Here is a 17,483-nt window from a genome sequence, read left to right as displayed (position 1 = left end):
AAAAGGAATGTTCAATACCAAAAATAAAAACTTAGTGAATTTTGGTGACTTGAAAAAGACAGTTTTGAGGCTTAGCTTAAATGGTTACCCATGTGTCTCTTAATATGCTGCATTCGGGTTGAAACTTTAGTAAATGCACCAAGTATTGAAAAGAATTCTTTAGTGTTATGTGAGTAAGTGTATAGTGTATGTATATTGTGATATTTAAAATTGGGTTAATCCAATCCATCTGACAAAAACAATAGTTCTCATTTAATTTGTGTTTGGATAAATTTATTTTGTTGTCAAAAGTTAAAACAGGTTAAGACAAAAAATAAAGAAGTCAAAACAGGTTATTATTATTTTTTTTTGAAAGCAAAGCTCAACACAATAGGGTGGAGCAAACAGGATCATCCAACAAAACAAAATAAGAGCTAAATACTAAAATAACTGAAAACAACCACCCGAAATCGATCCTCACGTCATCTCCGGCATTGCCATCAACAACAAAAAGGATCCACACAGCTCCACTCATTAGCGCTAAGGAAGGTCATGTTGATAATTTCGTCAACGCCTTTGCTGGTATGCTGGAATATCCTCCTATTTCTTTCCAGCCAGATGTTCCAAATGATCACACAGAAGCACCTCAACCTCTGCCGCTGATTCTCCTTACTCCTCGGTTCCTCTGTCCAGCTCAAAAAGTACTTTTTTAGCGAACCCGGAAAAGACCAGAGCCGGCCAAAAGCTGATATCCAAGCATTCCACACCTGCCACGCAAAAGTACAACCTAAAAACAAGTGATGTATATGTTCCACGTCATTATTACATAATACACAAACAATATCTTCCTGAGTGGTGATGCCAAACCAGCTTAGCCTTTCCTTCGTATTCACTCGGTCTAGCAGTACAAACCAAGCAAATAGCTCCACTCTTGGTGGAACCAAACCTCTCCAAATACTCCTAGTAAAGCTGAAACTAGTTATCTCCTCTAGTAACACTTCCTCCTGCCATACATGCACAAACAAGTTAGTTAAAAAAATACCTTGTCTATCATATTTTCACACCACTTTATCCTCTCTGTTTTGTTCTAGCTTCACTGGTCTCAGAACCTCATGCATCTGGTTCAGAAGTTCCAATTCCCATTGGAAGAGCTCACGCCTCTATTGGAAATTCCAGATCCACTCTAGCCCATCCCAAAACCCACAAACCCCAATGACAGATCCCTTCTGGTTTGAAACAGAGAAGAGCCTTGGGAACCGATCCTTTAGAGCTCCACCAAGAAGCCACACATCCTCCCAAAATTGAGTCCTTTGTCCATCACCCACCTCCATTGACAAGCCTGTAACTATCTTATCTCTAAGCTGTTGATTCGTAAAATTGACTTGGCAAATATCCTTCCATTGACAAGCCTGTAACTATCTTATGTCACCTGTGCTTGTAATAAGAAAATTATTGCTTTATTCTCTTATAATTCTACCTCCATAGAGCGAACTTTAGCCATATCAAAGTCATGATTGCATGAAGAAGATACCCCTCCTAAACTATTAGTAGATTTCTTTCTCATCATGTAGCTCCACATGCTCCAGCTCTTGTGAACTCCTGATACGAACAAAAAAGTATCAGAATAAGATCACCATTCAAAAATAATGTAATCACAAGCTTATTTGTTTTGTGCGACATTATATGAATGACTTCTAGGAGGTTGCGGATTTGAGGAAGGAAAAAAATAGTCCTACAACAGCTGTTCTACATACACGTGAGATACAAAAATTGAAGTTGGAATTGGAGTAAAAACACAATAAATTGGCAAACATTCAACTAAAATACCATGGTCTATATTCAGCACTTCAGTATTTATTAGATTTTGGCGCATTTTGGGAGTGTAAACTAAATAATTGCTAACTATCATGTTCTTTCTTTTAATTTCAGATGATAAAAAATTGAACAAGTCTTTTCAGGATGAGCTTAAATTACCAAAGCTAAATTATCAAAGTTGGAAAGAGAAAAAGTAAGTTTGTAAACAATATAAAATTTTTTATGATCATGTTGTTAAAACACTACACCTTCTATGCTAGAAGCTTCCCGACGAAATCCATCATGTATGGTTATAGTATTCAGAGAATTTGCGAGCTATAAGAGCTTTTGGAATAATCAATAGGCCTATATTATCAAACTAAAGTATAGTTATACTTTAATTTCTGTGTAGTCTGGTGTGTCAATTTTTAATTTTTCAAAGTCTCCAAATCATTATCTCAAACTGGGAAGGAATAATCTGATCATTTTGTTGAAAATTTTAATTGTATTACTGCCACAAAAACAGAGCTTATAACTCTTACCTTTTTTCACTTCACTCTGTCTCTCCTCTGCTACCCAATTTCTAACCTTATTCTTTCCCATTCTGTTGTTAGTGTCTCCTCACTTGTGTCTTAAACTCCACAATAAACACAAAAGATATATGCTCATGTTACTTGCTTTGTTGCACTTACACAATTTTAATTCATTATTTTTTGGGTTATTCTTGTAATAAAATATTATATTTCCATATCTGACATCACTCTATCTTAATGTATGAGAAACTACATAATTAATCAACATTTTTTAATCAAAAGCTTATGTGATCATATTATATATAACACTTTCTAAAATTACACATTAAATTATCTATTAAAAACTGTGCGTAAAAAAATAGAGAGGGAAGAAAATTCTAATAAAGAAAGAGACAGAATAACCTTAAATTGAAGAAATTTGCACTTCCCGGAGAGAAATTCGTGCGTTCAGAGTGATGAACAATAAGGAGAAACAACTAGAGAATAAGATAATGGGTTATCAATGATTTTTAACTAGAAGAAGCATAAAATTGAATCAGAAAAGAAAAAAAAAACATAATTAGCTTACTAGGGACAGAAATAAATGCGTATAGTTTTGCTAAGCAATGATTCGTTGTAGATTTTTGTTTTCTTTTCATTGCACTTGTGGTTCTAGGCACGCTAGGTTTGGGAAGAATGAAAAATTGGGGTAATAGCAGATAGTAGTGGATAGTAAAACTAGCGAGAAGTGCGAACGAAAGAGAAATTAGGCGGTCTGAATAAGTAATGGCGCGAATTTCATAAACCGCTGTGGAGCGAACGTGATGGCCGCCGCTGAATTTGTGCTTCAGAGGCGATTACGTTTTACCACTGGTATGTGAAAGTAGGGATTGCAGCGACGACAGTTCTATTTGACCGCTTCCTCCAAATGGTCGCTGAAATTAGGTTTTATTGTAGTGTATGCAGAAAACGAAATTTAAATACTTAATATTTATTTAAACAAACTTATAAATTAATCACTAAACTAATCTAACTTAAGAAGATATGTTCTTTGTTAGTTTAATGTACTATTTTGTTTTTTCAAGAATATGATAACTAAGATAAGAGAAATAAAGCAGTGTTTGTTTAGTGTCTTTTAGACATAAAGACAGAGACACAAATACATAGAGATACATAGACACAAAATACACAAATTTTTTTATTATGTTTGGTTATAGTATACAAGACACACTTATCTAAATCAAATATCATTTTTGTCCCTATCCTGTATCCACCACTGTCATCATTGCTTTCCATCACCACCATTGACTTTTCTACAATCCAAATTACTATCATCATCATCTCTAATTCATAAGCAATTCAATAATTAAAAAAAAAATTGAACAGAAAATAAAAAATAAAAAGAAGATGAGAAGGAGGCTGCAATTGAACTTTCTTATGTTCCATTACCATTATCATGAAATCAAATTTTTAAAAAAAAGTGATGGCTTATTTTGTGTGACTTTTTTCCATCATCCAAACTCATTGTCGCCACGGCTAGATAGACAGATCTGGAAGCAGCACGATCTGAAAAACATGAAAGTAGAAGCACATGGAAAAGGCAGATAGAAGAGCGCATACAGATCTAGAGGGCAGCATCGACACGAAGACCAGATCTATTCTCTGGGGCGTGAAGAAGAAGATGATAGATACAAAAAGAAGGAAGAATAGAAAAGAAAAGAGAAAAAGATGATGATGATGATTAAATCTACCATATGGGATATGAAGAAAATGATGGGGGTAGAAGAAGACGAAAGAAGAACAGAAAAAGGAAAGAGAAAAGGGATCAGAAAAGAAGAGAGAGAGTGTTAATAGTATAGGATAAGTATGGAATTTTCAAAAAATAATAAGGATAGAATTGTCCAAAATTTTAACTCAATTTATGTCTCAAGCCAAAAATCCGTGTCTTAACATTTTGAGAAGACACAAAATACATGTTTTTTGTGGATAACCGTATCTTAAAAAAATTGTGTCTCGACAAACAAACTGTGAACATGTACTACCGTGTCCATGTCTCTGATAAACATGGACAACAACCAAACGGTACCTAATAGTAATGAAGAAAAGGAAAAGTGATAATGTTTTTCATACATTTCATGTTAGGACATACATAACGATATCCCTTGTATTAAATATAGGAATAGGGTGTTAGCTAGCTTTATCCATATCAAGTATGAGATGTAACTACGTAACTATGTAAGGTAGTTGTATTTTACGTTGTCACTTGATAAATGTTGTAGAAATTTTGATTGGTGAATTATTTTATACATATTAAGATTCATGGTAATGATTCAAGAATAATAAATTTAATAACTAAATATTTTGTAAATATAATAGAAGATATCATTTATTTATGGATAACGAATAAATTAAAAGACAATCAAGTAATAAAATACAAATATATAATTACCTATTCGGTTCTTAAAAAAGCTTGTTTAGCATAAAATTAGGCGCTATTACCGAGGATACGGTACAATACCCTGATTTAGATTAAAATAAAAATAAAAAAATGTTTAGATTTTAACAAAGATAGTTTCATAATAGTATTATTTATTATGACAATTAATAAGTTTTATGGACAAACTTTATTTCATGTTGGATTGTACTTATTCAAACCAGTTTTTAGACATAACTAATTATATGTGGCATTTTCAAAAGTTAAAAATAAGTTTAAAAGTTCTGCTCATGAATTACATAAAAATGTCTACAAACTCAACTATCAATGTTATTTATAGAAAAATCTTTGAAAAAATATATTCCTAATGTAAATATTTTAATTTTTATTTTAAATTGTGTATTGAAATCAATGAATAATTATTTCACTTCGAAAGTAAAATAATGATTATTCACTATTCTCAAGTTAAATTTTGATTTTGATAGTAATTTGTAATTTTTTTAGGATAGTAATTATTTCGTGTATTTTTTCTTAAAATATTTAAAAATATAAATACTTTTTGTACTTTTATAAATTTTTTCGTACATAGATACATACACTAAAATTAGATTTTTCCCTAATTAATAAAGGTGAGATGTCGATCCCTCGTGACTCTGTTTTCTCTCCAAAATAAATGTACTTTTCTTTATTCTAAATTATTTTATAAAAAATATATTTATTATAATTATATTATAATTAATATTTAATGAATAGTATATAATTATACTGATTTAGTAACATATCTTCATTATAATTATATCAAATCAATATTTAATACATTATTAAAATACTTATCAATTATCAATTAAAAATACTTTTAATAATAATAATAATAATAATAATAATAATAATAATAATAATAATAATAATATGATAATGGCACCGGTGGTGGTAATCATGATAAGAATATTTGATTCTAATCATAAAATGATCAAATCTTATGATATTAATAATGCACATTATTGATTTTAAATATTTTTAGTCATTTTAATTATATTAATTTTAAAAATATTGATATAATTCTAATTCTTATTCATTATCCAATAATAATAATAATAATAATAACTTGAAAAATCCGTATATAAACTATTTCAATTATCTGTGTATTATTATAAAAATTGTATATATCTACTTAATATATTAAAACTGGATTTTCTCCAAACTAATGAAAGTGAGGTGTCAATTTTTCATGAATCCATTTTTCTGCCAAAATGAATGTACGATTTTCTTTTCTAAGTTTATTTTAAAAAAATATCTTTATTATAATTAGCATTTAAGTAATAATGCATAATTATACTAATTTAAAAAATATCTTTATTTTTAAAAAGCACTATTCTCTCTTCTAAATTTAATTTAAAAAAAATCTCTTTATTATAATTATATTATAATTAACATTTAATGAATAATATCTGATTATACTAATTTAAAAAAATATTTTTATTATAATTATATAAAATAATCTATTTAATATAGTAAAATTAGATTTGTTTCCCAACTAATGAAAATACGGTATCAATTTCTCATGAATTCATTTTTTTTAAATAAACGTACTATTCTTTTTTCTAAATTTATTTTTTTAAAAATATATTTATTAGAAATATATTACTATTAGCATTTAATGAATAATGTATAATTATACTAGTTTAGAAAAATATCTTAATTATAATTATATAAAAATTTAAACATAAATTTATAATCCTAATTGTCATAAATATGAAATTAAGTGGTGAATTGATATTGCAATAATTAATTATTATAATTATTTTTGTACCACTAAAGGTTATATATAGTGTTGAGTAAAGTATTGTTTTTGTCCTCAACGTTTGGGGTAAATATCAAAATTGTCCCTAACGTTTCAATCGTCCTATTTACGTCCCTAACGTTTTTAAATTGACTCAATGTTATCCTACCGTTAGGGATCCGTTAATAAAATTAACGGCGGAACAAAATTGAGACAATTTTTAAACGTTAGGGACGTAAATAGGACTAAAACGTTGAGGACAAAAACGATACATAGAAATAAATTTTAATTTTATTCTTCAATAATATCAATTTTTTACTGTACATAGTATTAATTATTTTTAATCATATTTACACTTAATCACTTTATTTTCATTCTAAATAAATTAATTTTTTTATAATTTTACGCTTAAAGTAATATAATTTTTTTATAAATAAATAAATTTTATACTTTTATTCTAAATAAATAATATAATTTTACTTTCATTACTTAATTACATTACTTATATTTTTTTATAGTTTTACACTTTCATTCTAATCACATTACATTATTTAAAGAATAAGGTGCTAGCGCTAAATGCTGAGATGGCAGAATGACCTTCTTGTATTTTCCTTCTTTTTGAATTCTGTCAATCACACTTAAATACTACCTGTAATCAAAAAAATTGTAATACAACTCAAAATAGCATTGATGATGGCCTAAAACTCGTAGTTCTTATAAGAAATCAACAAATTATTATATAAATCATTAAAAAAAATATAAATAATACTTACGTATCATAATATTAAACTTAAAAGTATTACTTGTCCTCAAATAACTTACACAGTAAAAATCTAAAATGTGGGTTTGCTTAAGAGCTGAGTTCTCGTGGAAGCTCCTTTTTGTCTTATGAGTTGGACTTTGTAACATTATGATAATGAGTGCTATCTTATTTTTCACTGTTCCTTAAAAACTTGAGAATGTCAATATCTGAACCGAACCAGAACTCGAATGAAACAAGTAGTTAACTACTACGATTTGAATTGGACGTGGGGCCCATGCAGATTAGAAGCCCTGATATTAAACATTGGATAGATCTGGAGCTCCAACTCAAGCGCAGATCATTGGCTTCCTCTCACCATCGCCGGCGCCGTCTTCCTTTAGGTAAACCTCTGTTTTACTTCTTATAGAATCTCCATGTATGTTTTCTTTTGTAAATTAAATGGCAATACAGCTGAGATTTGAATTTTAGTAATTATATTGTTTTTGATTTCTTATTCCTCCTATATTGTGGAGTTTCCTCGTACGTATGAGGAGGGGTCCCATTCCTGATGATGATGATGCTGTTCCGAAGAAGGGGAAGGTTGTCACAACCACCGGGTGGTGGCCGGAACTGCTCCGCTGTACCACGACAAAACCACCGCCTATCCTTCTGGACGAGCTCATAGTGGAAATCCTGCTGAGGATACCGGCGAGGTCTCTCATTCCATTAAGGAACAGCGTCTGCAGTTCATGGAGAACCCTAATTTCCAGTTCCCAATTTGCCAAGGACCACCTTCGGCGTTCAATGGCGGTGGATCCAGGCTTGAGCCACCCACTCATGGCCTATTATAGCCAAACCTACAGATACCCCATAATCGGAGTGTTCTCCGTACGATCTGTGATGGAGAACGCTCCCCATGAACCCACTAAAGTAGTTCCCTATGAGGGACGACGCTTCCGCCTCATCATTGGCTCTTGCAATGGATTGCTGTGCTTGCACGATGAAGAGCGCCAGGATGGATTCATAATAAGCCATCGTGCCATGCTGTGGAACCCCTGCACTGGATTCACCTCTCAGCCGCTTGAAATTGGAGGTCTCCTCTGCACTTGCGGATTCGGTTATGATCATGTGAATGACAAGTATAAGCTTTTCGCGATTCTGGATAAGAAATCACGCATGTTTACATTCGGCCCAAAATCTACCTGGAGAACAATCCAGGATTTCTCCCGTAATTTTCGTGACGGCAATTACAGGGGTTGTCAGGTGAATCTTGTAGGGCTTTTTGTAAGTGGCACTGGCACTCTGAATTGGCTTTTTCACCGCTATCTTAGTTTTGTGTGGGTTCTTTCCCTTGACTTGGTCAAAGAGACTTTTAATCAGTTTTCCCTTCCCAACAGGGATTCAGATGATGATCACTGGGTGACTCCCCAATTGGGTATCTTGAGGGATTGTCTTGCTGTTTGTTATGAGACTAAGAAAACTCATTGGACTGTCTGGTTGATGAAGGAGTATGGAGTTCCTCAGTCTTGGACTAAATTGGCCATAATCCCCCACCACCCGCTACTCGGTCGTCGTCCTTTAAGCCTACGGCCTATATACATGTTGAAAGATGTTCTTCTTGCGTTTGCTCCGAGTGGCAAGTTTGTTTTATGTAATTTAAATGATGGCAGCATAGATATTCCTAATATTGACAGCTCCACTGATGGCATGCCCAAACTTGGTCCTTTAACTCGGAACGTATCTGCAAGGAAGTTTCAACTCTATCATGAAAGCTTAGTTTCACCGTTCCACTTTGGTCTTCCAAGTTGCTCATCTGAAATGCGGTTAATTAAGCCAAGCCTATAATCACTTAAAGACGGTTTGCATTTTGGGTACTTTTTTGGAGAAGGATTTCCTACACTATCTCTTGAATCCATAACTTTATTATCATTAATGTAGTGCCTTGTTTTTTTGTGTTTTATTTTTATAGGCTCTGTCTAACTGTCTTCATTTTTAATTAGGTTCCTTATGAATATCGATCTTCGTTTGCTCTAGTTAGAATATGTATTTATCATGAAATGCTATATAATTTAGGAGACATTTAGAATGAAAACAGGTTTAAATCCTAGAAGAGATTATAAATACTTTCTGTTTATTGCATGCTGATGTGAATAAAGGTGAATATGTAAGTACACTCCTAACAAAATCATTACATTTTGAATTTCAAATAAACAACTAATGTAACTACTTGTATTCATTTTTCAACCAGAATAATCAATGTCTATAAAGTACAAACTACCTTGAGTCTGAATAAGGATATAAATACTAGGGGTGGCAAAACGGGTCGAGCCCGCCGGGCCGATCCGCAAAACCCGCTAAAAAAGGCGGGTCGGGCTAGAATTTCGAACCCGCTGGGCCGAAGCTTTATATTTTTCTTTTTTTTATTAAATAAAATAGTGGTTACTATTATAAAATTAATAATTATAAAATTTTTAAACACTTTTTTTTTTTATTTTTATTTTTCTTTTAGTTATTAACTTTATTTATTTTATTTTACAATTTCGTATATATGCTCAAATTATGTGATTTATTTTTTAAAATAAAGATAATTTTATTGACAAATATTATTTTGAACAATTTTATTGAAGTTAAAAATTAAAAAAAATAGTAAACAAATTATATTATAATTTGACTATTTTTTATTTGTATTTTATTTTTTAATTATTATTTTTTGATTAATTTTAATGAATTTTATTTTTTAAAAAAAAAAAAGAAAAAAGAGTCAAGCGGGCTAGCCCGCCAACCCGCCAATCCGCCATAAAGCGGAGCAGGCTAGCATTTTGAACCCATTTTAGTTGGCGGGGCGGGCCGGTCCGCCCCGTTTATGAGGCGGGCCTAGGCGGGGCGGGGCGGGTTGGGGCGGGCCAGCCCGCTTTGCCACCCCTAATAAATACACTGTGGCAGTCAGTTGTCAATAAAGTAACCTCTGACACCATGCAATTCTCTTAACAAGCTATACACTCTGTTCCATCTCTAACTAAAACAGCAAACATTGGATGCAAGCTGTACAACAAATAATTCATTCAATGATCTCACAATGATCTATAATCCTTCACCATTAAAATTTCGATGCATAATTTCGTGGCACTTGCTTTAAAGGAAGACTAACATTTGAAACCTTCAATCTCCAACTATAGTTTTATGCTCGAAACATTAAGAAATCAATTAAAAGCGAGTGTTCATCTCATCAATTACAATATTGTGTGAATATACAAAGACTCGAGGTATAAATGAATTAAAAAAACTATAATGTTACTTTTTTTTCTTTCTTTTGTTTAGCCTACTTGCTGCTGCAAGTGATTTGAGATAAGAGTGATATACACAGTTGGAACACTGCAAACTAGAGATATATAAGAAAAAGAAATGGTACGTAAGTTCATCGCCATATGTCACTTGAATCAGTAACTGAGCAAAGGCATCCATGCATTTCTCAGCCAAAAAGTAATAAACTTACCAATGAGACGTCCATAGGCAAGAAAATATAGCCTTTAAAAGTAGAAGAGGAATCAACCAGAGTCTTCAAAGATTAAGACTGGCTAAATATGGAAGGAGAATAACACACACAAAGAGACAATTTCTTTTTTCTTTTCTTTTCAACCAACTGAACCAAGAAAGATACATTCAAGTACAATAGTAGAAGAAGTTTTGCAAGCAGAAGCTATTAAAAAGCAGAGAAAGAAACAGTTCCTAATTCAACTTGAGGGATTCTAAAATTCAAGTTAGAACATTTTTGGTATCATAGCTCAGGAGCTAAATAGGGAAAGACATTTTTTAATCACTCTGATTTATGTTTACATTTTTTACACAGTTCCTTTTCATGGGGACTGTATATTATAACTCATTTCCATTTTGCTCCTCTCCAAGACCAGCATGGAGTAATGGGGAACAGAATGCATTCGTTGCTCCTCTTCTAGCATCACATCGTCTTTGTTGGAATTGGAGAAAAAGTGTGATGCACTTCTCTTTACAAGTTTGGAATCCTTATATCGCGAACCTGCTATCTGCCAAACGATTGAGACAAGTCTGCAAAAATCTTCCAAAGATGTACACTCTCATATTTAGTGTTCTTGCCTTGTTGCAGCCGAACTATAGCTCGTCCCACCAGAATGGTTGGCCGACCTTATCAATGAGCCACAATATACCTCAACCAGCGAATGAGACAAAGGGGGAGTACTGGGGGAGTACCTGCAAAAAGTACTCCAACGCTCAAGTCAGTTAATGAGAATTATTTTGAAGAGAACTTTTCAGCTTAGAATGATTTCATACCTTTGCCGATTTCAATCGTTTCCTTTCATAGCCGGGAGATGATAACGGTCATATTCCTTAATTGATTATCTCTGATGTAACCGATCAAAGGTAATTTATTGCCATAAACTCGTAACCGATGTATAACGGTTATAACACTTAGTAAAGATCAATTTGAAATACAATTTGAAGTTACTGAATATAAGTATTTCCATAAAGGAGAGAGTCTTTTTCCTGAAAATGAAGGTGAAATTATTGAACCAAAAATCTAGTTGCAATGTTTTGCCTCACACCAGCACACTGACATTACATAATCACAACTGATATTCATGGAATAGACTATAAAGCTGTGAAGCACAACTGTGATACAATAGAGTGATAAAGGTTTAGTACAAAAATTTCTATTATAATGCATAGTCTACATGAGTGACACATTTATATACTTATATGCGCCTATATTGTGTTCATATAGATCTTATCTTTATTAGAGTCCTTTATCATTGTTATCTCTGTATATTTGTTCGTTGTTTTTATTTTTAATCTTTTGACCCTTTTCTTCACTCTTCTATTATATATATTTTCTTCTTATATCTTTCTGGCAACCTCTGATTTGTTACTATGTCAAAATTCACACATTTTGCAATTTGCACTATTTTTGGATTTTGAGGTGAATATGAAAGAATCATATTTCCCCGCCCACCCGTTACGCGAAGAATTACTATTAGGTGGTCCGAGAGTAAAATAAAATGATTTACTCTTTTCAATCAATTTATACAACATATGCTAAAATAATTGTCATACAAATTTATTAAGGACTTATTATTCAATTAATATATTAATATAAGTTATAATTTAATCCAAAGTGCCTAATAATTTTTCTTATGCGAAATATGCTTAATTTGGCAAAAATATGTTTTACTCATTTCACAATAACAACGTTTAAAATATGTTTCATTTCAAACACATTCATGCAAAATACTATTTAATCACCAAGGCACTAAGACATTAGGAAATTGTACCTCTTGCGTATTCAAGCAAGTATTTCCACTTTTGCCTAATATTAGAAATAATAAATTTTATTTATTTAAATTAAAAAAAAAAAACATAAAACAAAAATTGCAAAACAGAACGCACATCCTAAAAAAACACAATTACTACTCGTTAGTACAACAGCATAAGGGAGTGCATTGGTCTTTGGTAATTGTTCAGCCCCCAGAATAAATCAAAATCCTAATCCTAAAATAAAAGGCCAAGAATACATGACAATTTAGCAATACATTGATAGAAAAACCACCCAAAAAAAAAAATTACATGATGCTCCTATGAGCATTTTCCAACCAAAATAAAAAGACTAATAATTCTCATCTTCTCATCTTAAAGCAAACACTCTTCTCACCCTTATTCCATGAAAATGGGACCAAAATATAGAAGGCCTGTCATGAAGAATCCTCAACATCAGCTGCCACTGTTTGTACCATCTGATTGGCCTCAAAATCTTTATTCTGAAAAAAATGTTTAAATAAAGGGAAAAGATTAAGTTTATGTAAGAAGAGAATGAATCATTATCATAAATATAGTGAGTGCATCGGTTCCAAGTTCCAACCTCATTCTTGTTTAACTGAGAATTATGTCCAGCCATGGACGCGGCTCTCGATAGGTCCCTAAGAGTTCCCTATGGTTCAGAAAATGCATATCAACAATGAAATCAAAATTAGTATATTGCAAATAATATAATTGAAGGAAATCAAGCACAGTTGTTTAACTTTCTAGTTTTAAGATATTAATGTTCACTTGTAGAATAGAATTGAGAAAATAAAAAGAAAGAAACAAACTTAAGGTATAAACATGAATGTCATTCACCTTATTTGCCCACATAAGTCCACAAGCATTGCAGAGTGTTCTTGGCCTTTCAGGTCCACGTCGCATCATCGGTGTGCACTTCTCACTAATGCCGCAGTGCCGACAACTGACATATTTTCGAAAAATATGGAAAGATGGACTTAAAACTTCTCAAATGGACTGAACTCATGATTTTCATTTTGAGCCATAAAATCCACACCATATAATCATTATCATTACAACAAGAAAGCCATTTTCCACATGGTGGGGTTGGCAACATCTAGAATAGAAATTCAATTTCTTTTTTACCCTCTTGTTCTCAAATATACCGGTGGACTTACACGATATCTTGTTGAGATCCATTGTTATCTGATGACCAGCTTTCATTTGCCCCCTAGTTTGCTGCACCTGATGCAGATTCATCATGATTGGGCTTAGAAGATGTAAACCGACCTTTATTTCTTTGCATCCTACAAAAGTCACTTGTCTTGTAAGCTACTACTGGTGCAAACATAACAAAATAATATTGCCAGTAGGGACATGGATTCGAGTATATGTTTAATTATATGATCAAGTAAGTAGACAGAAGGATATACAGAATCTTATATCCTATATTTACTATAATATTACATTTCACTAAGAAAGCTATATATACTATAATCTTATATCCAAAAACACCATTGTCACGCTGCTTAGCCAAGCCACTTAGAAGATGGAGAAGGTCTCGCGCACAAAGTCAACTGAACACCCCCAGCACTAATTTTTCACGTTAAGCTAACTCCTGACAAGAAAAGCAACTATACTTCAGCATTACTACTAATTAATCCCTCCTTGTATTTTCAATGTGTTTAACTGTATATTAAATGTATCATTAGCCATCATCATTTCACAATGTCCCGAAGAGATTGAAACGCAAGTATGGCAACGATTTAAAGTGTTGTGCCTTTTCCTTTTCTAATACTTATGGGTGAAGATGTACATTATAACATTTCTAGATAATGTTAGAATGAATATTTTGTGCCGTCATGTCCATGAAGCGATCCGTTAGCCCAAGAAAGAAAAAGAAAACGGGTATTTGTACATCAGCCATTCACATTCATCCATCGTGCCCTCAATCGGTATTATAAAATTGAGATGTATAAAATTAAATTAAACCCAACTACAAAGTCTCTTTTTTGGTTTTTAGCGTCACAATTCCTATAATTGCCTACCGAAATACAATCGCTTTAAAATACATGTAACTTGCAAATATGAAATACAAACGCCGGGATGGAATTAATAAACCTATCGAATATTTATTGATAAATCCATCCAATTTACCGAATAAAACTACCTATTTCCTTATGGCGGGTTACTCACTTGCAAGTCCAAAAAATATTGGGATATTTGCCCAATAAGAAAGGAAAGGAAATTCTCATAACGTGCTGTTCATTTGTTCAATTCTGTTGGGCGAGGGAAGAAAAGAAAAACATGCTGCGACGCAGGTTTATTGAGGCAATGCGTCGAGCACCTTCTGCCCACCTCCGTTTCAGATTCCTTTGCACCCAATTACCGCGAGAATCCTCCGAAAGCGATTCCGAGAGGCCTCAGAACTCAGAGAGCTTGTCTAGAAGGATCGAGAAGCTTCGGAAAGGGGAGGCTGTTGGGTCTGCCTTCCGCACTTGGATGGGCGATGGATTCCCCGTTCACAGAGGCCATGTTTTCCACGCCATCAACCGTCTTCGCAAGCTCAACATGAACAAACGCGCACTTGAGGTAACAACCAATCATTATTACTTCCAAAAACCTTCCCTTAAGTTGAACTCATGTTACAATTATTGTAGGTGATGGAATGGGTGATCCGAGAGAGGCCCTATAGGCCTAGGGAACTTGATTACTCTTATCTTGTCGAATTCACAATTAAGCTTCATGGGATTGAACATGGTGAGAAGCTCTTCCCTCGAATTCCACCTGAGTTTCAGAATGAGTTGCTATACAACAATCTGGTCATTGCAATGCTGGATAAAGGTGTCATAAGGCTTTCACTTGACTACATGAAGAAAATGAGGGAGCTGGCTTATCCCATCTCACATTTGGTCTTCAACCGCCTCATAATCCTGCATTCCTCTCCCTCCAGGAAGAAGTTGATTCCGAAATTGCTCACGCAGATGAAGGCAGATAAGGTCACCCCCCACGTGTCCACCTACAATATTCTGATGAAAATAGAAGCCAATGAACATGATCTTGAAGCCTTGGTAAAGGTCTTTGCTCAGATGAAGAAGGCACAGGTTGAACCCAACGAGATCTCTTACTGCATTTTAGCTATTGCTCATGCAGTGCCAAGGTTGTTTACTGCAACTGAAGGCTATGTTCAAGCTGTGGAAAAGTCTATTACAGGGAACAATTGGTCAACATTTGATGTTCTACTTATATTGTATGGATATTTGGGGAGCCCAAAGGAGCTAGAAAGAGTTTGGGGAATCATTCTGGAACTCCCCTTGGTTAGATCGAAAAGTTACATGTTAGCTATTGAAGCATTTGGTAGAATCGGACATCTGAACCGTGCTGAAGAACTTTGGTTAGAAATGGAAACTAGAAAAGGGTTGAAATCCGTAGAGCAATTCAATTCGATGATGTCTGTATATTGCAAGCATGGATTGGTTGATAAAGCAACTAGGTTGTATAGAAACATGAAGGCAAATGGGTGCAAACCAAATGCAATAACTTATCGTCAACTTGCTCTGGGTTGCTTGAAATCTGGTTTGATAGAGCAAGGTTTAAAGACATTAGACTTGGGCATGGGGATGAAAATTAGTAAGAGGGTTAGAAATTCAACCCCATGGTTGGAGACCACCCTTTCAATTGTTGAGATTTTGGCAGAGAAGGGTGATGTTGAAAATGCTGAGAGATTGTTTGAAGAATTTCATAAGGCTAAGTATTGTAGGTATACTTTTGTATATAATACCCTTATTAAGGCTTATGTAAAAGCCAAGACTTACGATCCAAATTTTGTAAGGAGGATGATCCTTGGAGGAGCTAGGCCAGATGCTGAAACTTATAGTCTCTTGAAAGTTGCTGAGCAGTTTAGGACCTGATTTTGATTATTAATTCTTGAAAAAGTAGTGTATCTTTTTGTTGTAATTGTATATAAGTTACAAGTATATTGTATTGACTACGGCACAAGAGTTAATAAGATGGAAGAGATATTATTAGAGAACATCTAGCATTGTTTGAGGAAGCTCCTTTTGTTTAATTCTTAATACTCTCTTTGTTATATATTGATAAGTCATTTTCTTTTTAATATAGTAACAAATGAATGTATCTAATTGTAACTTATATTCACATCCATTGATTTACAACTATACTGAAATTATCCATAAAAAATAGAGAATATAAGATAATCATGGTTTGATTGATTTAATATGTGCTAATATATAGGTAATATAACCCGAAACAAAAATGTAAGAAAATATATCATACATATGCACTAAGATATCCATCCAAAAACATATTATCAACTTCGTCTCTATTTTGTAAACAAAAATTATTGCTTCAGTTTCACCAATTATGAAAAATAACTTATGAGGCAAGCATTATTTTACAGATAACATGAACTGAAAGCCCTGTGTACACATTAAATAAAAATAACTCCAGTCTTGTGAACACCTCTCTCCCATTTTTTGGTGAAAGCTCAAAACAATTTAGAAGCAAAAAAGAAAAGAAAAAGGAAAAAAAGAACCTTAAGCCCTTAACACTTAATACTCCCTAATGAGTAGTTTTGGAAAGCAACAAGACCTTTTGAAGGTTTCTGATATAACATTATTGTTACCAGCTTCTTCAAATGTCTTCACTGGAAAACTAGCAGTAACAAGAATAGGCAAAATGGTTCTTCTTGGATACATATGGAGATAGGAAATTGGAGGCAGAAGCAGATGAATCTTGAATATCAGCTGGAACCAATATCTGAGTTTTACCAGCACCAATTCTCTTACCAGCTACATTTGCATACAATAGACCTGAGATTGCTGGTCTCACCTATAAAATCAATTGTGAGAGATCACACTTTACTCTCTAAAATAAAATTTAAACTTTACATGATTCAAATTCAGCAAAACTAATACCACGTTATCACTTTCCTTG

General features: G+C 33.1%; 2 protein-coding genes and 1 long non-coding RNA gene across 3 annotated transcripts; 2 read left to right on the top strand and 1 right to left on the bottom strand.

The window, feature by feature from the left end:
- Positions 1-7,446: 7,446 nt before the first annotated feature.
- Positions 7,447-9,253, top strand: LOC130961980 (F-box/kelch-repeat protein At3g23880-like). The gene is made up of 2 exons (XM_057888037.1): positions 7,447-7,642; positions 7,775-9,253. Exon 2 carries the CDS (start codon positions 7,788-7,790, stop codon positions 9,084-9,086), a length of 1,299 nt encoding a protein of 432 aa, XP_057744020.1. The 5' UTR covers positions 7,447-7,642; positions 7,775-7,787; the 3' UTR covers positions 9,087-9,253.
- Positions 9,254-12,874: 3,621 nt separating this feature from the next.
- On the bottom strand, positions 12,875-13,836 carry LOC130963720 (uncharacterized). Its single transcript, XR_009079844.1, has 4 exons — positions 13,706-13,836; positions 13,386-13,491; positions 13,129-13,197; positions 12,875-13,027 (listed from the first exon to the last, which is right to left on the bottom strand). It is a non-coding gene; the product is annotated as an uncharacterized LOC130963720 (long non-coding RNA).
- Positions 13,837-14,662: 826 nt separating this feature from the next.
- Positions 14,663-16,552, top strand: LOC130961901 (pentatricopeptide repeat-containing protein At1g07590, mitochondrial-like). Its single transcript, XM_057887939.1, has 2 exons — positions 14,663-15,119; positions 15,188-16,552. Exons 1-2 carry the CDS (start codon positions 14,835-14,837, stop codon positions 16,436-16,438), a joined length of 1,536 nt encoding a protein of 511 aa, XP_057743922.1. The 5' UTR covers positions 14,663-14,834; the 3' UTR covers positions 16,439-16,552.
- Positions 16,553-17,483: the final 931 nt, after the last annotated feature.

This window comes from Arachis stenosperma, chromosome 2 (assembly GCF_014773155.1).
Source record: "Arachis stenosperma cultivar V10309 chromosome 2, arast.V10309.gnm1.PFL2, whole genome shotgun sequence".
Classification (NCBI taxonomy): domain Eukaryota; kingdom Viridiplantae; phylum Streptophyta; class Magnoliopsida; order Fabales; family Fabaceae; genus Arachis; species Arachis stenosperma.
The sequence above is the reverse complement of the archived record's forward strand: the minus strand, read 5'-3'. Positions and strand labels throughout refer to the sequence as shown.

Excerpts from the sequence above, each read along its gene's own strand:
- LOC130961901 (XM_057887939.1), top strand. The coding sequence starts at position 14,835 with ATGCTGCGACGCAGGTTTATTGAGGCAATGCGTCGAGCACCTTCTGCC. Across the intron at positions 15,120-15,187 it reads TGAACAAACGCGCACTTGAG|GTGATGGAATGGGTGATCCG; the intron begins GTAACAACCAAT and ends CAATTATTGTAG.
- LOC130961980 (XM_057888037.1), top strand. The coding sequence starts at position 7,788 with ATGAGGAGGGGTCCCATTCCTGATGATGATGATGCTGTTCCGAAGAAG.